General features: G+C 44.5%; 1 protein-coding gene and 2 pseudogenes across 1 annotated transcript; all 3 read right to left on the bottom strand.

The window, feature by feature from the left end:
- Window positions 1-3,885: 3,885 nt before the first annotated feature.
- Window positions 3,886-4,936, bottom strand: LOC136142022 (melanoma-associated antigen B5-like). The gene is given in 2 exon segments (XM_065900130.1): window positions 3,886-4,867; window positions 4,869-4,936. Coding segments are annotated over 2 exon segments (1,050 nt in total).
- Window positions 4,937-17,012: 12,076 nt separating this feature from the next.
- LOC136142021 (melanoma-associated antigen B5-like) lies at window positions 17,013-18,058 on the bottom strand (annotated as a pseudogene).
- A 4,054-nt stretch (window positions 18,059-22,112) lies between these two features.
- LOC136142020 (melanoma-associated antigen B4-like) lies at window positions 22,113-23,177 on the bottom strand (annotated as a pseudogene).
- Window positions 23,178-26,091: the final 2,914 nt, after the last annotated feature.

Raw genomic sequence — 26,091 nt, 5'->3', positions numbered from 1 at the left:
TTGATTTCAGACAGAGCAGAGTTCAGGGCACAGAAAGTTATCAGGGATTAAGAAGGGAATTACATAATGATAAAGGTGTCAAATCTCTAAGAAGGCATAACAATCCTTAATGTGTATTTGCCTAATGAGAACATCAAAACATGTGAGGCAAAAATTGATGGAACTGTAAGGAGAAATAGGTGAATCCAATATTATAGTTGGAGAATTCTGTGCCCCTCTATCAGAAATGGACAGAACCAGCAGGCAGAAAATCAGTAAGGACATAGTTGAACTCATCAACATCACTTATCAACTGGACATAAGTGACATCTATAGACTGCTTCATCCAACTGCAGAAGACACATACTTCTCAAGCTCACACGGAGCATTCACCAGTATAGACTACATTCTGGGCCATAAACTATATCTTCACAAATTTAAAAGACTAGAAATCACACAATTTCTGTCTCAGACAGTAATGGAATTAAACTAGAAATGAATAACAGATAACTGGAAAATCCCCAAACCATGGAGTTTAAACAAAACACTTCTAAACAACACATGAGTATAAGAAGAAATCTCACGAGAAATTTGAAAAAAATATTTTGAACTAAATGAAATGAAAGTACAGCTTATCAAAAATTGTGCAGGTTTTTGTGTGGACATGAGATACAGGTGTAACAATTACTTTGCAAACTGTGTTCAAATGTAATGGAAAAGGGCCCAGAATACCTATCTTACCTCTGCCAATGGAGAGTTTCTTTCTAGTTTATCCAGGATTCAAAAGTCATTTTGCCCTCCAAGCTTAAGTCTCTCAACTCTGAGACACACCATGTGAAGAGCTGGCCCTTGTTCCTCACTCCCACTTAACTCCACATGACATAGCTAAAGTTAAACTTTAATCTGAAGAACTTGCAGTTTCCCAAATGGATGTACCTTGGAGCATTTAAACTTAACTCCCACTTCACTGCGTTTATCTGGACCTCAACTCCCTCACTCTCTTTAGTTGTCTCTCTGGTTTACCATATATCTTACCATCTTCCTTGTAAGATTACTGCTGCTAGACACAAAGATCCTAGCATCCCCAGAAATAACACAATGTATTCCAAAGAGCAGATGCCCAATTAATGTTAAGGGAATAAATAAGCCAGGGAGCATATTATCTAATTTATTAAGATTTAATTTCTCCTAAATTCTTAAGCTAAACAAATCCAGGTATGTGTCATTTAATTTTTACTGAATAACAGACTAAAGATAAGGAAGAGATGAATTGGTAATCTTTTACTTTATTTTGCTCTATTTCTTGATGCCAACAATTTTACTACTGACTTATTTCACTTTTCTAAAGTAACACCTATTCCAATGCCATGTTACCCTATTCTAGATCAAAAATAAGAGTGAATGTTTCCCAATTTGATTCACAAAATATAAAAACTCCTTGCAAACTTGATACACAGCAGTAAATGTATAAACAAGTGATTCACAAACTTATACTCAGAAGCTATTTAAATCATCTATTAATAGAGACATTTGAAAAATAATGAAAAGAGAGACAAAGAGACAGAGATACAGAGAGACAATGAGAAAAAGAAATGAAAATCTCCAAATAACCACATAAACAGGAAAATAAAGATGATACACATCCATGGTGAAGGAAGTGATCTCCAGGGAGTTGGGATGCTCTAAGTCAGGGAGACAGCAGGGGATAGGGGCTGTCTGCTCCACTGAGAGCAGAGTGTAGCCCTTAGAGGAGCCGCAGAGAAGAGCTGGTCAGCAGGTCAGGTTCCAGAGTTGGAAGAAGGACACACTGGGGAAGTCCCGGGAGAAGGCTGCTGTAATGGTAGAAAGAACTGGAGCTGGACAAAATACCAGCTTCTAGACAGTTAGCTCTCAGTAAGATCCTAGGAAAATGAAACCCAGGGACAATCCCCAAATATTGATTTATTCTCATGTTTACTCTTCCCTTCAGTAGGCCTGCTTTTAGCACTTTGGCTACAAGTGCCTTTTTATTGCTTGAGATATTTTGGAATAGTGCAAAGAAAAGTGAATTAAGAGACAGGTCTGCCTCAGGCTGGGAGCAGTGTAACAGTGTGGCCTCTAGACAAATTCAGACCAGGCGTCTATTCCCAGCTCTGCTAATAACCAGTCTTGTGAACTTGAAAAAATTGTGAGTTCTTCATCTGCCAAGTTTGGTAAGCCCTGTCTTATAAGACTGTTGTAATGTATGTACTATATATACCACATGGCAAGAGGACTAGCAAATATCACCCACTGTTTAAAGAATAGCAGTTATTAATATTATTTTGATCTCAGATTATCAAAATTCACCTCCCTTGGAATTTTTTTTAATCCAGAAAATTTCAAACAATATACAATATTCTTAAAAAAAGAACACTGAATCGACCAAAAATTCTCTCTAGTTGGTGAAACTAACGTTCCCAATTAGAGTGTTTATCATTTAATTCAGATGTGGAGTTGTTTTCCCCAGCTGGATGCAGCTCAAGCTCCTAGATTGGTGTCAAAGAACAAGTCCTACCATCCCTTCCAGGTGCCCTTCCATCCAAACCACCTCTGTTTTCATTCATTATACCCTCGTCTAAAAGCTATCCCTCACTTGAGAGTTTGCCAAACTATACTCAAGATAACCTAATTAAAATGCCTTTATAATGGAGCAGACTCTAGCTCTCTCAGTTTGGGGCAAAGAGTCTCAGCACAGTGGTTTCTTGGCGTCTCACCTAAGGGGACATCCCCGTTATTTTTCAGAAACTCCCTGGAGACAATGTGTGTAGAGCACCTAGTTTGCACAATCTGTGCTAGAACAAGAGCAAAGGACACCTTCCTTTCCTGCCCCAGGTGGAGATTTTTCTATGGTTTACCCACAATCCCAAAGTAACTTGTAGCAGCAGTTTTCCATTATAGACCGAATGTTTGTGTCCCCGCAAAATTCATATGTTGAAGCCCTAACCACCGCCCCCACCCCCACCCCGCCTCCATACGATGGTATTTGGAGGTGAAATCTTGGGGAAGTAATTAGGTTTAGATGAAGTCATGAGGACGGGGCACCCATGATGCAATTAGTGGTCTTAGAAGAAGAGCGAGAGAGACCAGAACTCACTCTCTCTGCCATGTGAGGACAGAGAGAAGGTTGCTGTCTGCAAGCCAGGAAGAGAGCTCTCACAAGGAATGTGAACTTCCCAACTTCCATAGAGAAAAATAAATGGCTGTTGTTTAAGCCACCCAGTCTGTGGTATTGTTATAGCAACCTGAGCAGACTAATAGAGGGTTTTTTCTGTCAACTCTGAAGCATACTGTTGGAGGGTTTGGCCTCTACTCACCACTTCCAGGACCTCAACTAGCCCACCACACAATGGAAATGAAAATTACATTCCACTGAGGACTTGCAGTTTCCTAAAGTCCCAAACTGCCTTGCTCAGGAAATTTACACTTAACTGCTATCATAAGGAACACCCTCTCCTCACCCATTCTTTTTACTTTACCTATAGGTCATAGAGAATATTCCAGTATCTTAATCATATGAGTGCAACTCACAGGCTCTAAAATTCTATGAGTAGAGGCTGGATTTTCTTTCTTAGCATCCCCGGTACTAACACTGAACCTTCCAAAGAGCAGATACTCAATGTTTGGTGAATAAAAGAGCCAGTAAACACAAGGTGTAATTTATTAAGATTTAATTTCTCTTTCTTGAAGAAGCTAAGAAACTCAGAGTATAAATCAATTATTTTTACAAAGCTAAAGATTAAAAGGAACAAGGAAAACTAAGATTGATCATGTTTTACTTTTTTTTCTATTCTATTATCCTAACTTTTACTGTGGGATTCTTTCACATTTCCAAGAATATAATCCCTATTGTGATGTTATATTTTCTTGTCTGGGGGATAAAAAACCTCAGACTTCAACAGGGGTGGGAAGATATTGCTGGGCATGGCCCTGGAAGGTGCACTGACTGGCAGTAGTGTCAGCCCTGGCTGCATCCATGGCTCTGGCTTTCTCTTCTTCATCTCGCGAAGCTTCTTTGTAATAAGATGGAAAGGCTCTGGGAACTGTGTCATTGACCTTTGCCAAAAATTCCAGGACTTTCATCTTGCTGGTTTCAGCGCGGGCTCTCGGGCCCCACAGGAACTCATAGCGCAGAGGATCACTGTTGGGCACCTGGCGGTACTCCAGGTACTTCAGCCTCACTAAATCTTTGGTGATGAGCTTCCTGGGCTCCCCAGAGATGAAATGTTTCCTTCCAGCATACACTCGCATCATACTCAGGAATTTCCAGATGTCTTCCGCAGTGGCACAGTTGCCCTTCATGAAGATCATACCCAGGAGATTTATCAGGAGACCAGTCTTGGGTAACCCCCTTCCACCACGCACCCTCCCATTGTTGGGAAGTTTCAATTTGCTGACAAGATCATAGCAGTGACTGGTTGAGTCGACTTCCTTCACATCTACTGCAAAGACTATCTCAGTGCGCTCAGAGGCTCTCTTGAGAATCTCAGCAAATCGGTCGTGGTAGCTTTGGTGGACAATCTTCAGCATATCTTCCTTCATAATGGGCTGTTTCATTTTATACTTGTACAGAAGGAACTGCTGCTCCAACAACCCAGCTTTCCTGGTTAACAAGACAGTTCCCGAGCTCTCAGTGAAGGATGGGACCTCATAGGCGCTTGCCCTATCCTCATGTTGGCTGTTGGAAGCTTCATCAGATATCGTGTAAGAAATGCCTGCAGAAGTAGTGGTAGTTGGTGCTCTTTGAGGCTCCTGGGCAGTGCTACATGACCCAGCAGTAGGCAGACTTTGGGTAATGCCTCCACACTGAGGAGAGGAGGTGGTAGTGGACTCCTCTTCTGCTGCTGCTATGGCCTGGGCACCCCCACAACTCGGTCTCATCTCCGGCCTGGTGGCGTTCATCACCAGCATGGGCCTTACTCTTCTGACTCTGAGGCATGGTCAAGGACAGCAGGAAGGAGTATAGACAGGAGGTCAGAAGATGTGGACACCTGGAGGGAGGAGAATAAGATGCTATTAGCACCTTCAGTGGGGAGATTCCTCCCTGGCTTTAACCAAGGCCACCTCTGCAGGGTCCTTGAGGGCACTGCTCTAGGCCCCCTCAAGGCTTCTGTTTTGGTCACCCTGTCCCCTGAGAACCCTGTGGAGGATGTTAGAACCTTAGACTGCAGCCTGCCAGCCCTGCCTGGGGTGTACTGGAATAATAGCCGGGGCTGCCAGTCGGAAGCCTCTGTTGTGGGATGTGACAGTCTTCTCAGTTTACAGTCAGGATCATCGTGTCAACTGTTGGCAAGTCCAGGGCCCCCTCTATTCTGGTGCTTTGAAGTTGACACCTCAAACCAAATCCAACACTTCCCTGAGACCCCAGAGGAGGAAGTAAAGGGGTTCCTTATCCCCTCTCTCTGTCAGGGGTCACCCAACTGAGAGCTGTGTGGAGCCCTCTCTGTCATGGGCTGCTTGGGTGCTCAGTTGTCGTTCAGGATACTCACCTGTTCTCTAGGTAGTACCTGGTACACCTCCCTTCTGCTGACTGGTGGCTGCAATTCATACTAACTTTATACTCTTCTCTCTTACATTTGATGTAAATAAGTGAGGGTGATCCTCAGCCTGACAGCCCTGCCCTGAACCTTCAAGTTCTGAATGCAAAGGTGGGGTCTAGATTTTTTGTTATCTATTCAATGATTGGTGATCCCTTCAGTCTTTCCCTTCCTTTGACCCTTGGCATAGTCTGGGACTTCTCTCTTCCTGCCAGCGTCTCCTGAGACACGCCCCACCCCAGGAGGATATGAGGGTTCCCCCAGTTGCCAGTGGTCTCCAAGGCTGAGAATAGGAGATGGATTCTCTTACACCCTAGGTGTGGGTGTTCCCCCCAGACAACTAAACTACTGGAAAGATCTGGAAATCCTCCTACTGTGGGGGATAAACTATCCCTTATAAACAAAATCTCTCACCCCCCACCTCCCGCCTCCCCACCACCCTCAGCCTTCCTGCCTCCCACCCCCCACCCCCGGCCTCCCCCATCCCCCAATTCCCCACCTCCCTCCATCCCCCCACCCTCCCCTCCCCGTGATACCATAGGAGAAAATGAGTGTCAGTCATCACATCACCAGTTGAACAGACACCACAGGCTGCCAGCAGGGCGGGAATTCCCTCAGTCCTCACATAGGGTTCTTATCCTGACTCCTGGCCACACTTGGGATGCTTTCCTCTGCTAACTTGAGGTCCCTCCCCTCAAACCAACGCCCTCACATCTGAGACCCTCCTCTCAGAAGTAAGCCTGATAGCCCTGCGTGGGGCTTCCCAGGCTTGACGGAAGCCACAAGTTCTGTGCCACTTCACTGTTCTGGGGTTGAGGTCCCCTCAGACCTCACTCAGAGTTCCGTCTTTGAAATCCTTCAGGGCAAGGCCCTCAGCTTCCTGATCTATCAAATAGGAAAGGAAGGCTTCCTTCCACCTGACTGCCATGCTTGGGTCCTCTGAGAGTGGCAAGCAGGGCCTCATTGGGACTTTCCACCTAAGTTTCCTCACCCAGACTCTCGCTAGCATCTTCTCCTCCGTTTGCTGAACTGGGGCTGCCCATGTAAACCAAGGCCCTCACCGCCCTGAAAGCCTCTGGACCAAAATCTCCCTCAGCCTGACCGCGCTGCACAAGGCCTCCCAGGACTTAGAAGAGGAGCGAGGTTTTGGAGGGGAGGCAGGGGGTGGGGGATGTTTCCCATTCGTCCTACAGGCTCCTCACCTCGACTCGGTTCCTGCTAGAACCTGGAAGTCCTCACCCCTGAGGCTGCTCGCCGCAGGAGGCAGTCTCTCACCTTCCTCAGGCTCCCTAGGAGGAAGTGAGCGCTACTCCTCACCTCACCACCGACAGGGCCTCGATCTCTGGCGCCCCCTCTGTTCTGGGGTGGAGGGCACCCTCAGTTTCACACAGGATTCTCAATTATACTCCTTTCAGACCCTTGGGAACTTCCCTCTGCCACTGTCCTTACTACAAGGTCCTCACCTCCTGAGAATTTCCTCGCAGGAGGCTGCCTGATGGCATAGGTCTAAGATCAGGCTAGGGAAAGTCTCTGCAAGACTCCCTACACTACTGGGTGGTGTTCTCCTCAGTCATCGTTCATTTAGGTCCTCGTCTCAGCTCCTGTCTCTTTAATGAATGGTTTCCTGGGAAGTGCCACATCCCTGCAAACTTCTGAGTACTCTCTCCACTGTAAATCTTACGGACGGTCGGTCTGTGTCTCAGAAGATGTGAGATGGGGAAGCTGAAGAGCAAGGTAGAGGACTCACATAGGAGGTGAGCTTTCAGAGAGAAAACAAAACATGTTGATTATTTCTCCTCTACCACCCAAACTTGGCTTCTAATGTAACTTCTGTTCTGCAAGACTTACATACTACAGGAAATGGGCTGAGCCTGATAATTTTGTGAGACCCCATGTTTCAAGGTTAACTGACACTGCGTATATAGATGATCACATTGTTACCAGATAGTATATCCTTCCTTTCATTATTCATATCCTTCATTTATTTTGGTTTTCTTATCGTCCTGGCTATGTATTCCAATCCAGTACTTTGGGCACAAACTTTTTTTTTTTTCTTCAATCACCTGAGATATACTATGGAGTAGTGAGAAGAAAAGTGAATAACGATACGCAAGGTCAGCTTCAGGGTGGGAGTGGTGGAACAGTGTGTGCCCTACAGAAATTTAGACCAGGAGTCTAGTCTAGCTGTGTCACAACCTTGTGAACACGAGAATATTGCAAGTTCTTCATTTGCCAACTGAGTTTGATAAACCCTATCTTGTATGACTGTGGGAATGTATATATTGTGTATAAAGCACCCATCAAAATGACTAGCAAATATTGGGTGTTTCATGAATGGCAGTTACTATTTTTACCTAGACAATATCACCCTCCTATGTAGGAATGTTTTCTTAAATCCAGCATATGTCAGAGAAAATGCAATGCTCTCAGACAAAACACTACCAAATCAGTCAAAAATTTGCTTTAGCAAGTAAAATTAAGTATCTTGTCCGCATTGGAGCATTTATTATTTAATTTTAGTGTGGAGGTGGTTTTTCCCCCCACCTGGATGCAACTCAAAGTTCTTAGAGTTTTGTTGTGCACTGACTCTTTCAGTCTTTTCCAGCTGCCCTTCTATCTAAACCACGTCCATTTTTATTTTTGTTTCTTCCCCGCCAAAATCTAGCCCTCTCTTAGAATTTGCCAAATTATACTCAAGATAACCTAACTAAAATGCTCTTTTAGTGCATTGGGATCTGGCTCTACCAGTTCAAGGCAGAAAGTGTCAACAGAGTGGCTCCTGTGAATCTCACCCATTGGGGCTCAAGGCTGCCCCAAAATGTGCCACAAAGGCATATTGATTACCTTATATTACGGTTACTGAAGAAATGACCAACGTAGGAGGGACAGTCTGACACTCCCTTATGTCTCTCTGAAAGCAGGAAATCTCTCATGTGAAAGATGCACTCCCTGCATCGGGAGGTAGAAGGGTACCCTTATAGCCAGAAATAGGGAATTCAGGCAGAGAAGCCTGTATAAACAAACCTTGTTACTTCTTTAATTTACTACCCCAAGCCCAAATTCTGTTTAGATTCTTCACTAATTGAGCACTCAAAATGTAAGTTTATTTGTCCTGTCCATTCCTCAGAACTTTATTGTTTTTTCATCTAAAAATATAAAAGCTGCCCTTTTTTGGCCACTTCTTAGGTCCTATTTCTAAGAAACCTCCATGTGCATGAATTACAATTTGTTTCTTTTTCTTCTGTTAATCTGTCTTGTGTCAATTTTGTGATTAGTCCAACCACAAGAACTCAAGAGGTGTAGAGGGGTAAATTTCCCCCTCCCTGACAGTTGGCAAGCCAGGCAGGAGGCTTCCCATCCTGAGGCTGCTGCAGCTGAGAGATCCTGGGACATATGATAAAGGCCGCAGAAGGTAAGATTTCTTACCATGTCAGCCTCCCAGATTGCTGCCTTCAAGCTCTGATGGAAGGGAAAGTAGTGAAAGTCCCTTGTTTTCTCTCTAAATTTAGCAGGAGAAAATATTTGTGTAGCTAGTTCCTTAGACTTAGGAAAACTTTAGGATTCTGTTCTTCTCAAACATGGTCACTGTTTTACTTAGTCTATGTTGTGTCATTTGTCATAAGGAGAAAACCATAGGGCAGTACAGTAGGCATAGATCCTATAAGCCTGCTGTTCAAGCCAGCCTCACAGATTGTTAACAGCTGTCACCAGACCCGCGTCTATTTAGACAAACTTTGCTGTTGTTCCTCTATGTAAAAATGAGATGAGGTTTTACCTTCCAGTCTTCTTTTATGTCTTGAGAGCCTGGCATTTTGCCCAGTGAGAATATTCTCTCTGGTCTGTCATCCAGAAGGTACATTTACTGGGGTGTATCTGGTGGTTAGTTGAATAGACTGGGGTTCCAAGTCATGAAGTTAGCAGCACTCTCATTGTCTGGTTGTGCCAGCTCTCGGAGGAGTTTGTCATAAGGGGTCCTGGCCCATAAGGGGCATTTGTCATCTCAACTTTTATTGCTTGTTAGTACTGGAAAAGCCCCATTCCAGTAGTGCCTGCCTGGTGCCATAAAATAATGGGTTTATGGCTGGAGTGCCCCACATTTTTGTGGGACACTAGAGAGATTGTTTTCACTATACCATTCGTACCACTTGTAGCAACAAAGGGCTTTTACTTTTTTAGGCTAACTCTGGGAACGAACTTTCTGGATCTCGTGAGGGCTAAATAATCTCTTGTGATATATCTCTTGCATTTTTGGTTAAGCAGTAAAAAAAAAATGCTTATTGGTTTGAGTTGCCGTTTGCAATTAATATAAGATCCTACTTGCCAACGGCCAGATGATGGATCCTTTAAATTGGCTGTATTCCCATATGAACCGGTTTGCAAGGCAAAAATAGAGACATAGACATAGAAAACAAACGTATGGACACCAAGGGGGGAAATTGGGGTGGAATGAATTGGGAGATTGGGATTGACATATATACACTACTATGTATAAAATAGATAACTAATGAGAACCTGCATAGCACAGCAGGGACTCCACTGTACAGTAGAAACTAACACAACATTGTAAAACAACTATACCCCAATAAAAAACAAGAAAAATAAATAAATAAATAAATTGGCTGTATTTAAAAGGAAAAAATTCTGTGAGAGCTCTTGTCATAAACATCTCTCATATTGGTACTTATGGGAGGATCAAATTGAAAGGAAAAAAATTATAATGAATATTAAGAAATTCCTTATTATGACGAAAGAAATTAAAATTAAAACAAAAATCCAACATAAATTCCGCTCTTAAAAATCACCCTGTTTCCTCAGTAGTTTTCCAGGACCTCCTACAAATAATCCGGGCACAGATCAGCTGGAGTCCAATATTCAACGGCTAATAGAAACAACTGTCTTTGTCTTGTAAATCTGTATAAAATCAGAAATACAATTCTAGAAACAAGTCAAAGCGCACCTAACTTTACCCGTCCCAAGCCCTCACCCATCCCTCTTAAAATGCTTGTAGATATTATAAATCATCAGGATATTAGAGTAAAATTGTCCTTTACTTAAGAAAAAAATAAATAGTGCTTACTCAAAGGCTTATGATAATAGACAAATATACTCCAAAACTCCCTAGGAGAAAACTTACATTTCCTTCCCTGCCCCTTAAAATTATGAGTCTGGATTAGTTTAGTCTGTAGAACTTAAAAAAAAAAAAAGAAGAAGAAGAAAAGGAAAGGGACCTCTTCAAACACAAACTGCTAAAAGACTCTTACCTGAACAGTCTCCTTAAAATCGCTTGTCAGGGGCAAATACAGATCTTAAAAGTCTTCTCCACAAATAAAAAAAGACTTTAGCCATCTGAATGAGTACACTTAATTAATTCTGTTATTTATAAACTAGTGAGTTTTGTATTGTACCTGATTCATGACTAAAGTTTTAAAATGAAAACTATGAGATCTCTGGTTTTGTCTGTCTATATGTCTACTTTATAAATATGGTATCTTTCTACCTCCAGATTATGTTGCCAAAATCGTTATTTGTAAAAGAGCTCTAATTGGCTTAAACAAACTAGTACTTATATAAAAATTGTTAAAAATATAACAAAAACTAACCCAAAGTTTCTCACGTTCACATGATCTAGAATAATCTTTAGTAAATATTGTAAAAGCTAATTTTAAGCTTGTTGATTTAATTAATACGGGTATATCTTCAGAGTTAGCATAAAATATAATGCAGAAAAACAACTTTTTGTTCTACTGGGTTTACTAGCTAATGTCTCTTTTGCAATGTTTGTCAGAAAACACACAAACAAAACAGACAAAAGACCTTAGGATAATGACTGAATGCTTTAATGACTCATGAAATTTTCATGAGTAATCTAAGTATGATTATTTAAGAACAAAAGAATTAAATAGGTGTGAAATAAGAGTGTTTAGGTGAACTTTTTAACAATAATTGTTTTGTGGTTTGTCTACCTAAATAGTTTCCTAAATCTCTTTGGTAATTTACACTCTTAGAGTTTTGCTAAGTTAAATTAAATGATGAGAATTCATTGACTGTTTAGTCATTTCCAAATAAGATAAAATACTAAAACATTAACTGCTGAGTAAGTCTAAGTTTGCATATTTTTTACCTCTTACTACAGAGACTAAGTATGTTTGGGTTTATTGATAAATATACCTTATGCTTTATTGAAAGATTATTCTATAAAGTAACATATATTTCTAGAAATTATAAAATGTATTTTTAAGTTTGCCAAGCCACAAAATGTTAATACAGTTCAGAATTGTTTACTTCTTTATTTTCACTAAAAAATTAAGATTTCAAAGGATTAAGAATTCTAATTAATATATTGGTTAAAGCTACCCGATATAGCAATAGAAATGGGATATGTTTTGGGGTAAGAAAAGTTATAGGGTACAGAGATGTGTTTGTTAAGGAAAAAGAAAGTGATTTTCCGTAAGGCTGATTATTTCTAAATAGGAAAGAAAACAAGGCACAAACTAAAATGGACATAGAAAACTGTAAGTTTTGTGAAAAAAGGAATCTTTGGAAAGGAATTTTATGTGTGGTCAGGACTAAATAAGATTGGAATCAATTTAATTAAGTAAATGAGCTTAAGTATCAAAAATAAACTGGTACAAAATTGGACTTTGGTTTTATCTCTGTTAAAAGGACAAAGGTTTTTTTTGTTTGTTTTTTTCTATTGGTCTGCTCTTGATAAGAAGAGATTATGAAAGGTTTTTCTTTACCTTGAAGGAATCTGACCAAAAAATATATATAGTGTCTTGTCTTATCTTTATCAGGTCTTTGATTGCTTAAGTAAACGTAGTCCTCTGGGTGTTAAAAGAGTGAAATTTTGCTCAGAACCATATAACCTTCTATATTTGCCTATGAAGTCTTTGTTACTTTGGTTAAATGGATAAATAAGCATTGTTTCACAGTGACCTATTTGACTAAGTGTTTTAAAGCCTCTGATATTTTTGGCAAGCTTCCCCCAAATCAAATTCTATATGAAGTCTTTTTGACTTAGAACTAACTTTGAGATATGAGTTATTTCAGAGGGCCTCTGAAATATCTCAAAGATTTGTTCTCTTTCCTTATAAAAAGAGAGATATTAAACTAATTAGGAGTATTTGTTATGTTAAATTACATGGGAAGCATTGTCAAATAAGAAGTAACAAACGTTAAGCCTTTTTTATGTTGTGTTTGTATAGGTAGGTATTATAAGTGTTCCAGAAATTATGTGAAACTACTGGAAGTCTTATATGTCCTGGCATAAAATGTTGTCTGTCACCAAAATTGAAGCTCACACTAAAAGGACTAAACCCAAGTATCAGGGAAACACTGAAGCTGACTTTTATGCACAGGCAGCAACAAAAAAAGAATCTGTAAAGATTGTGGCACGTGTGGATAAAGTCCATTTTGCTTCTGCCAAAAAATTGACCCTTAATCGCCAGACTTTTGCCATCCTGATGTCCGTTTAACATAGCAGCAGTCTGCCTCTGAATTGGAGAAATTAAAATTGGTAAACAATAGCTATAAAATAAATAGCCGGGGCTATGAGAAACCCAAGATGGCCCCTTGGTTCCTCCCAGCTTTCTGGCAAACCCCCCCCCATTTAAGATAACTCAAATTATAAATAGACATTGGTAGGAAGATTTCTATAAAACTGTGCAAAAAGTTTACCAGCAATGTCTGACCTGGCAGGTCCATAACCCTGGGAAGAAAAAAAAAAAAAAAAGATTTTTGTCCCCCAGAGGCCTGAAGACCTCCTTTCGCTGGACCCTTTGAACAGCTGCAACTGGACTTCATTTATTTGCCACTTAGTGTGAGTCATCAAAATATTCTTGTTATTGGGCTTCCCTGGTGGCGCAGTGGTTGAGAGTCCGCCTGCCAATGCAGGGGACACGGGTTTGTGCCCTGGTCTTGGAAGATCCCTCATGCCGCGGAGTGGCTGGGCCCATGAGCCATGGCCGCTGAGCCTGCGCGTCTGGAGCCTGTGCTTCGCGACGGGAGAGGCCACATCAGTGAGAGGCCCGCGTACCAGAAAAAAAAAAAAAAAATCTTGTTACTGTATGTATATTTTCTGGATGGGTTGAAGCCTTCCCTCGCTGCAAATCTGATTCTCTCACAGTGGCAAATAAACTGTTTAGAAAATGTGTTCTCCACTTGGGGTATACCTTTTAAAATATCCAGTGATCAAGGCACAGATTTCCCTGGGCAAATCAGACAAGCCTTAACAAAAACCTTGCAAACTTCTTGAAATTATCACTGTCCCTATCACCCACAGTCTTCAGGGAAGATCGGTAGAACTAATGGAAAAACTGGACTCAAGCAGAACAAGAATTAACATGGTACCGAATGAATTGATGAATATGATTATAATTTTCATGATTTCTTTGTCTGAAATATTACTGATTTTTTAAAATCTTTCATTTTCCAGATATAAGGAAATTTTTTAACACTTATAGCAATTTGATAAATTATACCTTTGTAAATAGAATTTAAACATTTATCTTTTTGTCCCTACCTGATCACTCCAGAATTCAGAAAGTCTCAGTGAGTATTCTTATTTTCTTGGCAAAATAGTTATATGCACAATTGAATAAGAATCTGTTCTTATAGCAGGACACAATTGGAAACATTGGTTATATTACCAAGACTTTGATTGGAATGCCATATTTGACAGAGATACATGTACACTCAGATATGACCAGATAGCTTGAAGGAACTAAGGTCGACTTTATGGAACCATAAAGCCCCTTGAAAAAACAGCCTGGGACCTTGCTGACAGAGTTCCCAGCAGCTTCCCAGCAGCCTTACCAGGTGAGTAAGGAAGGCCACTTCCTGGCAGGCACAGGAGCCTCAGGATATTTGGGGAACTTCAAGAAGAGAGGAATTCACCCAAATCTCTAGGTATAAAAGGAACTCTGACGACAAGTCTTTGGTGTGGCTTCCTAGCCTTGAGAAGCTATTAAAATTTCACTCTGGAGATTCCTTATGAAAACTTCCAGCAAAGCAGATTTAAAAGAGCCTATATGGCTAATTGCTATTCTTGCTGGACTTAACATAAATAATCAGGCTAAGTTTATTGAGTCTAGACTTATTTTGCAAACAAATTAGTCTTAATTTTGCTTTCTTTGGTAGAGAAGAGGGAGATTTTAGAGAGAAAAATTGTTTCAATAGAAACTATACTACGCACTTGTGAATATTAGATTCTAGTGCTATTACTTTTCCTTGAGGTTTTGTCATTTACCTTTAAACTGGACTGGATCCTGAATTTTTCTAGTTTCCTCCAATATGTGGCTGCAACTCTCTAACATTTCCTATTTTCTCTCATTATTTTGATGTATCTGTGGGGAGAAGGTGAGCTCTATGTCCTACTCCTCTGCCAACTTGACCTGCTCCCCTCTCCCATCCTTTTGACTTGAATCATTGAGAACTAAAACTGTTCTTTTCCTGAAGCCCTGCACATTGAAGCTAGACGACTTGATATAAACATCAGAGAAATTGCCACAACAGCTCATATTTAAACAATCTTCATGCCAGTTGCTGTATGAGCCACTCAGAAAGTTAACCTGAACACCCAGTGACATCATCAGAGACATTTCAAACTGCAGTAGATGCTTCGAACCTGACACCTAGAAATCTTGACTGACTGCCCCCTGGGTTCAGAAACTGGTTTATAACCAGCTCCAATCATTAACCTTTGTTTTTCTTTTGTTTCCGTAGAAATGCCTCTTAGTAAATACCTGATATTGCTTGCACCATAGACCTAGCTTTGGGAGCCCATCTGCATCATTGCCTCCTGAAATGAGATACAACAATTTAACTGAACTGAACTGTTCTCAGAACTAAGAAACTGGTTCAATGAAATGGAGGGCTCTACTAACCCATTCTCTGTCTCCACAGTGACCAGTTCAGCTCTTAATATGTGAAACTTCCAGGGAAGTTTCAGAGGAGGGAACTGTTAAGGCTTAGGGCAGGTTGCCCCCAAATATACCACAATGGCATATTGATTATTTTGAATTAAAGTTATTTAAGAAACAGCCAGTGCAGGAGGGGCACTCCGACCCTCCTTTCGGTCTCCCTGAAAGCAGGAAATAAATCTCTCATGTGAAAGATGCACTCCCTGCATCTGGAGGTAGAAGGGTACCCTTATAGCCAGAAATAGGGAATTCAGGCAGAGAAGCCTGTATAAACAAACCTTGTTACTTCTTTAATTTACTACCCCAAGCCCAAATTCTGTTTAGATTCCTTACTAATTGAAGGAATTATCCAAAATGTAAATTTATTTGTCCTGTCCATTCCTCACAAGTTTATTGTTTCTTTGTCTAAAAAGTATAAAAGCTGCCTGCTTTGGCTACTTCTTAGGTACCATTTCTATGACACCTCCGTGCACATGAATTACAATTTCTTTCTTCTCCTGTTAATCTGTCTTGTGCCAACTTTATTAGTCTAACCACAAGAACTCAAAGGGGTAGTGGGGGAACTTCCCCTCCCTGACATACCTCAAGGCAGTTAACCCTTATTTCTCAGAAACTCCCTGGAGACAATGTGCATAGAACACCTGTCTGTGCACTGTATTCTCCTGCATTGAGATAAGAGCAAAGACACCTTAGATTTCTGTCTGTTAGGGGCTTAATTGTGTCCCCCAAAAAATTCATGTTGAAGGCATAAACCCCAGTACCTCAGAATGTGACTGTAGTTGGAGATGAGGTCTTTCAAGAGCTGGTTAAATTAAAATGAGGCCATTAGGGTGGGCCATAACCCAATCTGACTGGTGTCTTTATAAGAAGAGATTAGGACACAAAAGGAGAGACCAGGGATATATGCACACAAAGGGACAGCCAAGTGAAGAGGGTGGCCATCTGCCAGCTGAGGAGAGAGGCCTCAGAGGAAACCAACCCTCATCTTGGACTTCCATCCTCCAGAACTGTGAGAAAATAAATTTCGGTTGTTTAAGCCACCCATTCTGTGGTATTTTGTTGTGGAAGCCCTAACAAATCAATACACTGCCCCAGGTAGAGATTTCTTTCTGGGTTATCCTTTTACTTTCCCGTAAGTCATAGAGGGCATCTCAACATCTTGTATGACTGCAGCTCCTTGCTTCTAAAGTTGTATGGGCATAGGCTGGGTCTTTATCTTAGCATTGCCAGTACTAGCACAGAGCCTTTTAAAGAGTAGATGCTTAGCTGACGTTTGGGAAATAAAAAAGAAAGTGAGTAAGAGGTCTAACTTGTTAAGATTTAATACCTCCTACATTCTTTAATAAGTTAAGCATATTGAGGTATAAATCATTTAATTTTACAAAACAGAAGACTGAAAGGATTAAGAAAAATCAAGGTTTATCATGTTTTCTTTTTAATTATTTTTTCATTCCATTATCCCAACAATTTTATTTTGGGATTCTTTCCCATTTCAACAAAAATCCCTATTGTGATGTCAAATTTTCTTATCTGGATGATTTTTAAGAAGTCTCAGACTTCAGTAAGGGTGGGAGAAGCTGCTGGACGTGGCCATGGAACATGCCTGGAAGTGACAGTATTTCCAGGCCTGGCTGCAATTTTGGCTCAATCTCTCTCTTCCTCATCTTGAAAAGCTTCTTCATGTCGTGATGAGAAGGCACTGGGAACCATATCGCTGACCTTTGCCAAAAATTCCAAGATTTTCATCTTGCTGGTTTCAGCGCGGGCTCTCGGGCCCCACAGGAACTCATAGCGCGGAGGATCACTGTTAAGCACCTGGCGGTACTCCAGGTACTTCAGCCTCACTAAATCTTTGGTGATGAGCTTCCTGGGCTCCCTATAGATGAAGTGCTTCCTCCCAGCATATACTCGCATCATATTCAGGAATTTCCAGATGTCTTCCTCAGTGGCACAGTTGCCGTTCATGAAGATCACACCCAAGACTGTCATCAAGAGACTGGTCTTAGGTAACCCCCTACCAGCACGCACCCTCCCATTGTTGGGGAGTTTCAGTTTGCTGACAAGGTCATATGAGTGGATGGTTGAGTCGACTTCCTTCAAGTCAACCGCAAAGACAGCTCAATGCGTTCAGAGGCTTTCTTGAGAATCTCAGCAAATCAGTCTTGGTACTTTTGGTTGACAATCTTCAGCATGTCTTCCTTCATAATGGGCTGCTTCATTTATATTTGTACAGAAGGAACTGCTCCAACAAATCCATCTGACTAGTTAGAGTATCACTGTATGTGCTCTCAGTAGAAGGTGAGACATCAGAGGAACATGGATGTTCCTCATCTTGACTGTTATCATCTTCATCAGACCTTGTGTCAAAAGTACTTGAAGAAGTGATGGTAGTAGATGGGGCTTTTGAAGACCCCTGAGAAGTGCTATTTGACCCAGCAGCTGATGAACTCTGGGGATTATCTTCCAAAACAGGAGAAGAGGAGGAGGGGGGTTCTTCTATTACTGCAGTGGCCTGAACTCTCCTGTGACTCTGGGAGTCATCTTGGGCCTGGTGGCGTTTCTCACCAGTGCGGTGCGGAGCTTACTCTTCTGACCCCGAGGCATGATGACTGTGCTCAGGGACAATGGTTAGGAGTGTGAGTAGAAGAGCAGGGGATAAGGGTCCACTGGATGAGGAAGGTTGAGAGAGTGTGCAGCTTCAGCAGGGAAATACCGCCTTGGTTATAAGGAAGGCTACATTTGTAGTTTCCCTTGAGGGCACTGCTCTAAAAACCCATAGGGCTCCTGTTCTCCTAATCAGCCTGTCCCTTGGGAAACCTGTCGAAGGAAATTAGAATGATCTTTAGGCTGCATCCTGCCACCCCTGCCTCAGGCATGCTGGGGCAACAGCAGGGGCTGGTGGTCTTCTACATTGAGGAGTCTCTTATGTCACATTCAAGACCGTCATTCAACTGGTGGCAGGTCATGGGACCCATTCCCTCTGCTGTTCTGAGGTTGACATCACAAACCTCCCTGGGATCTATGAGAAAGAAATGAAGGGGGTCCTCAGCTTATCAACCCTGTCCAGGTGCCCCCAGTACTGACTGCTCAGTGGGGAGTTTTCTGTCCTGGCCTCTGGAGTCCTTAGTCCTCATTAAGGGTCCTTAATTTGGCTACACATAGGGCCTGATATCCCCACCCCTTTCATTGAATGGTGGCTACACCTTCAAACTAAGGATTTTACTTCCCATAGACCTGATACAAATAAGTGTTGGTGGAGCTTCAGCTTGATAGCCCTGCCCTGGATCCTCAAGGGCTGTAACAAGGAGCAGGGCTGGATTCCTTATCACTTCTATTTAGTGGTAAATGATCCCTCAGTCCTTGCTTTGACCTCTGTCATGGCCTGGAATTCCACCCTCCCTTGCCCTTAGGCCTGCCCCTTATACTAAGGCCAGCACCACCCTGAAACCCCTAGGAGAAAGTGAGATTCTCCTCTCCTCATCTGACCATACCTGTCCTTGGTCTTCTGAGGCTGAGAGTAAGGAATGAACTCTATGGTTATGGGGTATGTGGTTCCCTTAGTCCTCAGGGTATTCACCTGGTCTCTTGAAAAACCTAGAAATCATCCCACTGCTGGCCCTAGGCCGTACCCCTTAGACCATGTCCCTCACCCCCTTGTGACACCATAGGGGGAAATATGTCACATCATGTCAACAAAGCCCAGGGATACCAGGGATACCAGGGATACCAGGGATACCAGGGATACCAGGAAGGGCATGGTTCTGTGGGGTTCTCTCACAGTCTAAAGGCAGAGGTTTCCTTAAGTCCTCACTCGGGATTCTCACCTTGACTCCGGGCAGGGCTTGGGACTCCTTCCTTTGTTTACCTAAGGACCCTCTCCTCAGACTAAAATCCTCACTTCCTGAGGTGCCAGAGAGGCAAAGTCTGGGAATGCCACATGAGGCTACTCCTACCTGTGCCCTTCCAGTGTTGACATCAGGATTCAGGCTCCTTGGGGCTCTCTCTGTTCAGGGTAGGGGTGTGCCCTCAGTCCTCACTCAGGTTCCTCACCTTGACTTCTGAAGGGCCCTAAGTTTCCTCTTTCTTTCAACTTAAAGTCACCTATTTAGACCAAAGCTCTTATGTTCCTCTAAACCCTGAAAATAAGTGAGGGGATGCTCAGCCTGGCAGCCCTGCCTTGGCCTTCTAAGTCTGAGAGCAGACACAGGCCAGTCTCTCTGTGACTTCAGTTATTATGTGGTTTTTGTCTCAGTCCTCATTCATCAAGTCTTCACCTTGACTCCTATCTCTTCTATAAAAGGCTTCTTGGGAAATGCCACATCCTTGGAAACTCTTAATTGATCTCCCTACAACAAATCTTGCAGGAATAGGTTGAGCCCCAGGAGTGATGTGAGATGGGAAGCTGCAGCCAAGCAAGGGCTCCAGCACAGGTGTTGTGCTATCAGAGAAAACACGCTGATCTCTTCTCTTCACTGGCCAGATATAGCCTTATATAACCTCAATTCTAATAGATTTACTTTCTACGGGGAAAGGGCTGAATTAAATGATTTTGTGAGCCCCTGATCTTTTGAGGTTTACTGACATTTCCTTCATAGATATATTGTCACCAAACGCTATCTATTTCTTTATTTGTACCTCACTTTTATTTTCATATTTTTATTACTTATTCTTGGAGCTTTTTATTCCAAAACCATGTTTGGGGTATGAAGTCCTGCTTTTTAACACCTGAAATACATTTTGGACTAGTGATCAGAAAAATGAAGTGACCCAAGGTCGGCCTCAGCCTGGGAGGAGTGGCATAGCGCGGGCTCTAGAGGGATTCAGAGCCAGGGTTCAGTCCAGCTGTCACTTACCAGCCTTGAATTTGAGAATATTCCAACTTCTTTATCTGCAAAGTGAGTCTGAAAAAGTCTGTAGTGTAGGACCACAGGCATGCATGTATGTAAACCACCTGGCAGTCTGAGACAAAGTTTGGTACTTTCAATGAATGGCAGTTATTACTAAGATGATTTTGATCGCAAATAACAAACTCCCTTCACAGAATTTTATTTCCAGCCTATATTAGAGAATATGCAACTCCAAACAATATAGAAATCCACATCAGCCAAAATGCCAAGCGAGTAAAACTAAGTAGTATTTCCCTGTTAGAGCATTTGTTTTAATATTGGTACGGGGTCATCTTCTCCAGATGGATGCAACTAGGAGTTCATTTGTCTCAAGGACCAACAACTTCCCTCCCAGGTGCCTTTTCATCCAAACCACCCCTAATTTCATTCATACCATTGCCACTAAAATTTGAGCCCTCCCTTAGAGTTTGCCAAATTACACTCAAAATAACCTAATTAAAATGCCCTTTCACTGAAGTGAGCTCTGGCAGTCCCATCCCACAAAAAGAGAGACAGTCCAGTGGCTTCTTGGCATCTCATTTCAATGAGTATCACCTTTATTTCTCAGAAACTCTCTGGACAGCTCATGCCTAAAACACCTAGTTTGAGTGTTCACTTGCCCTGGGGCAAGTGCATAGGACCCCTTCCATTCCCTAGGTGGGGATTCTCTCTGGTTTTTCCACATCCCAAAGTTAACTGTGAAGATATGTTTTCCATTCCAGGTTTAGTCTCTCAACTCTGAGAAACAACATCTGAGTGGCCCTTTCCATCACTCCCACAGCTTCATCTAGCCCACCATGCATGCTGACTGTGAATTACTTCCTGCCGAGGGACTAGAAGTTTCCCAAGACCCAACGCTGCCTTTATCAGGTAACTTACACTCCTTGCTCTCATTTGGAACCTCCTCTTCCACACCCTCACTTTAAAAAAAAATTGTTCATTTGTTTTTTTCTTAGAGTGTATCTTACCATCCTCCTTACATGATAGCTGATGCTAGACTCTAAAAATTCTATGGGCAGTGGCTTGGTCTTCATTTTCTTACCAACCATAGTAGTATTGGAGAGGCTTCCAAAGAGAAGATGGTCAATTAATTTGAGAGAAAAAAGAAGGAATGACCAAGAAGTCTTATTTACCGTGATTTAATTTTCAAACAGTTTGAATAACCTAAGCAAACCTAGGTATATATTATTTAATTTTACAAGCAAAGAGAAAGAAAAGAAGGCAAACTAAGAATTAACCAGCCTTTACTTTTGTATCACCATTTTGAGATCCCCAATATTTTCGCGTGGGATTCTTTCTCGTTTCCACGAAAAATCCTATTCCAATGCCATGTTACCTTGTTCTGTAGCAAAATGAAAATATTGAAGGCTTTTCAGTTTTTTTTGCAAATAGCAAACTCTTAATCTTAAAACTGAACAGCAATAAACGTGACATCCATGACATTAATACACTTTGATTCTAAAGCAAAATAAACATTCAATGAAGTAATAACATTTGAAAAGATACTAAACATCTCTATCATAAATCTACCTATCTAGCATCTCTCTACCTACTTATCTACCAATCATCTATCTTTAACTAGGTATTGTTCATTTGGAAAAAAGAAAGAGATATATATTTTATTAAAACTAACTGCACGTAAACTACCATACTACTTAAAACTGTAAGAACATATATGTTTTGTTCCCTCCACCCCTACTACTCTGCACTATTTAGGAGCCTGACTGCTCTCTTCCAAAACAAAGTGAGCAAATTGCCCGCGGCCTCCCTCCCTACATGTGGGAGGAGCTGCGGGCCTGGGCCCTGGAAGGGGCTCTGCCCTCAGCAACAGCTGCAGCCCTGGCCGCGGCTCTCACCGCTGCTCTCTCTTCCTCATCTTTCAGAGCCTCCTCATAGAGATCTGGTAAGGCACTGGGGACGGTACCAATGATCTTGGCCAAAAACTCCAGCACTTTCATCTTGCTGGTTTCAGCGTGGGCTCTCGGGCCCCACAGGAACTCATAGCACGGAGGATCGCTGTCGGGCACCTGGCGGTACGTCAGGTACTTCTGCTGCACGAAATCTTCGCTGATGAGCCTCCTGGGATCCCCGAAGATCAGGTGCCTCCTCCCAGCGTGGTAACCCAACGCATTGAGGAATTTCTAGAGCTCCTCTTCGGTGGCACGGTTGCCCTTCGTGAAGATCGCGCCCAGGACAGTCATCAGGAGACCGGACGTGGGCATCCTGAACTCATCACTCGGACTTCTGTCGCTGGGGAGGGCCATCTTGCTGACGAGGGCGTAGGAGTGACTGCTGGGGTCGACTTCCTTCAGCTCGAGGCCAAAGACCGCCTCCATGATACCAGAGGCTCTGCTGAGGATCTCAGGGAAGTGCTTCTTGTACTTCTTGTTGAGAGTCTTCAGCAGTGCTGCCTGCAGGATGGGCTCCTTCGTTATGTACTTCTCCAGCAGGAACTCCACGAACATTGTGGACTTCCTGCTCAGAGGATCTCTGCAACTCCTGCGGGTGGAAGGTGCTGCCTGGGAGGTACCTGCACTTTTCTCATCTTGGCTCTGGGCACCCTCTTCAGATCCTGGGCATGAAACCCCTGCATCACGAGAGGTAGTGGCTGGGGCTCCCTGAGGCTCCTGGCGAGTGCCAGCAGCAGGGGAGCTCGGGGGAGTACCCCGAGAAACAGAAGTGGGGGAGGAGGGTGACTCTTCTATCTCTTCTGCCGCCGCCACCGCCGCCGCCGCCGCCTCCTCAGTGGCCTCGGCACCCTTGAGACTCTGAGTCTCCCCCTGGGCTTGGTGGCGTTTCTTGCGGGCATGGCGCTTGCTCTTCCGGCCCCGAGGCATGATGACACAGGTCAGGGCCCGCAGGCGGGAGTGTGCGCAGGAAGGCAGGCAACGAGGGCACCTGGGGGAGGGACAAGGAGATGCTGTGAGCACCTTCAGCGGGGAGATTCCTCCCTGGCTTTAACCAAGGCCGCCTCTGCAGGGTCCTTGAGGGCACTGCTCGAGGACCCACAGGGCTCCTGTTCTCCTGCTCAGCCTGTCTCCTGAGACCCCTGTGGAGGACGGTAGAGTGAGCCGTGGGGCACAGCCAGCCAGCCCTGCCTGGGCGGTACTGGGGTGACAGTGGGGGCTGGCAGGGGAGGTAGGTCCCCACGGTTCCCATTTAGAGTCAGGATGACAGTTGTTGCCAAGAATTCCCCCCCCCCCCCACCCTCTGCTGCTCTGAAGTTGACACCACCATCTTCCATGACACCCAGGAGGAGGAAAGGAGGGAGCGTTCAGCCCACCACCGAAGGGTCCTGGGACCCTCCCTTCTGCTGCCTGGTGGCTGCCCCTTCAGAACAAAGCTCTAACCTCCCTCGGACCTGGCAGAGGAAATTACGGGCAGTCTCAGCCTGACAGTCCTTTCTTGGGAGTTTAAGGGTTGACAGGAGGGGACAGGCCATATTCTCTCATGTCCCTTCTCTTCGGGGTGGGTGACTCCCTTAGTCCTCACTCGGGGTCCTCCCTGGACGGCCGGTGCAGCCTGGAGCTCCTCTTGCCCCGAGGGCCATCTGCTCGCACCAGTGCCGACACCTCCTTGAGTCTCATTCGGAGGCAGTGAGGGTGACCACGCGGCCGCATGTGGCAGAGTTTTACCAAGCCTGCAGCGTGCGGCAGACAGGTCGAGGCCCTGTGGCTGGCGGCCCCACTGGCCCTCACTCGGGGGCTTGGGCTGACTCTTGGGAGTGCTTAGGGACACGCCTTCTGCTGGCCTGCACCTGTCCTCTCAGACAGCAGCCCTCCCTCCTCCGTGTGTGGGCAGAAGGAAGCGGCTGACAACAGGGGAGGGGTTCTGAGGTGCCCTTGCGACGGGGAGGACGGTCCTCACCCTGACTCCTCCCGTGCCCTGGAAATCCTCTCTCTGCTGACCTGCGGCCAGCCCCTCAGGACAAGGCCCCCTCCTCCCTGGGTCTCCCGCGTCTGTCCGTCCGTCCGCGTTCGCACTGAGGGAGCCCCTCAGTCTTTAGACCTGCCCAGAGGCTCCCAGGCCGACGTCAGGGGCGGGGTCCACGTGGCCACCATAATGGGGTGTGGAGCCCCTCGGTCCCCGCGAGGGTCCCGTCCTTCACTCCACAGGGCCTGGGGCGCTCCCTCTACTGAGCTGAGCCAGGGTCCACCAGCCTCAGCGCGAGGCCTTCCTTGCCCAAGACCCCGTGGGGGAAGCGGATGGACTTTGGGCCTAACAGCCAGGCCCGAGCCTCTTGGGCCGAGAGCAGGGGCGGGGTGGGCGGGGCCTGTGTGGCCTTCTCTTTTCGGAGGGAATGGGGATTGGGGGTGTCGGGGGCGTGTCCCCGCACTTCTAACTGGGGTCACCTCACACCTTGACACCTGACGAGACGTGGCACTCCTCCCGCGGCTCAGCCTCGCTGGACAGCAGCTCTCTAAGATGGTGCACCCCCACAGCGCAGTTACGAGGATGTTACATCTGGTCATGCGCATCTGGGGTCCAGGAGGACAGCAGGGGCGGGGCCAGGGCAGGGCCGGGATGGGGGTTGCGGGGTGTTTCTGGGGGAGCTTCCCGCAGGCGTGGCACGAGGGCCTTCCATTGACTCTTGGCGGGTCCTGGAACATTTCCCTCTGCTGAGCTGAGTCAGCAGGCGTCACACCTTGGCTCTCATTTCTGTCGGCGCCCTCAGCCGGAAGTATCTGGGGCCCTGAGCCTCACAGCCATGCCTGGGTCCACCGAGACTGACAGTGAGGGCTCTTTGGGGCCCCCTCTTCTGTGGTGGATGCTGCTCTCAATCCTCTCTCAGTGTCTTCTCTTGAATCCCTGTAGGTGCTGGGCTACCTCCCGTCTGCTGACCTGAGGCCAAGGCCTCACATCAAAGACATCAACTCCCTGAGACGGCTGGTGTGAAGTCCGGGCACATCTCATCTGGACACTTCTGCCTGGAGCCTCCCAGAGATGGCTGCTGCAGGTAAGATGAGCTGAGGGGAAAGGAGGCGAGACTCTCTTCTGTGGTTTGGAGCCCGTCAGGTCTCACTCAAGGTCCTCACGTTGACTGCTGGCAGGGCCTGCGATTCCTTCCTTCTCTGGTATGAATCCATCCCTGTCCCCAACCGTGCCCCACAGAATCCCAGAGGAGTTAGTGAAGGGGCGCCTTAGCCTGACAGTTCCCACTGTGGTCTCTGTTTGTTGACATCAGGGGCATTGCCCAAAAGTTCAGAAATGAATTTCTGTCCTTCTGTACAACTACTGTGTTACTTGCTTTTGTCTTTTAGTCCGTGTGTGATAGTCTATTAAGATGATCACTTAAAAAGGCCAGTTGTCATCCACTAACAAAGTTTCAGATGGTTATTTCACAGCCTGTGGACCATACTGCCACATCCAGCCCAATCTTTGGTGTCCCATGCTCCTGGCATGCGGGCTCTGAAATGCTGCCTCAGATTCCTTCAGTGAGGCAGTAGAGATTCATGGTCCCAGAGCACAGTGGAAGAATCAAGGGCTCAACGTTATAGGCTTTTCTCTAATCAATCCTGTCATCTGCCTCTCTTGCAGGCTATAGACCTGTCTCGAATTCAGGGCATCCCCCTTCCTGCCCACATTCAGGTTCTGGTTCAGTGGAGACTTATTGTCCCTCAGGGATTATTTAGTTTTTTTAAATTTTCTTGTTAATGTTTTTTCTTTATTCCTTCTATAATTTTTCCGTGGTTGATTTTGGGTACAGGAAACAGTAGCCCATGTTTGATTGTCATCAGCTGCTATGGATAA

Source organism: Phocoena phocoena, chromosome X (assembly GCF_963924675.1).
Source record: "Phocoena phocoena chromosome X, mPhoPho1.1, whole genome shotgun sequence".
NCBI lineage: Eukaryota > Metazoa > Chordata > Mammalia > Artiodactyla > Phocoenidae > Phocoena > Phocoena phocoena.
The sequence above is the reverse complement of the archived record's forward strand: the minus strand, read 5'-3'. Positions and strand labels throughout refer to the sequence as shown.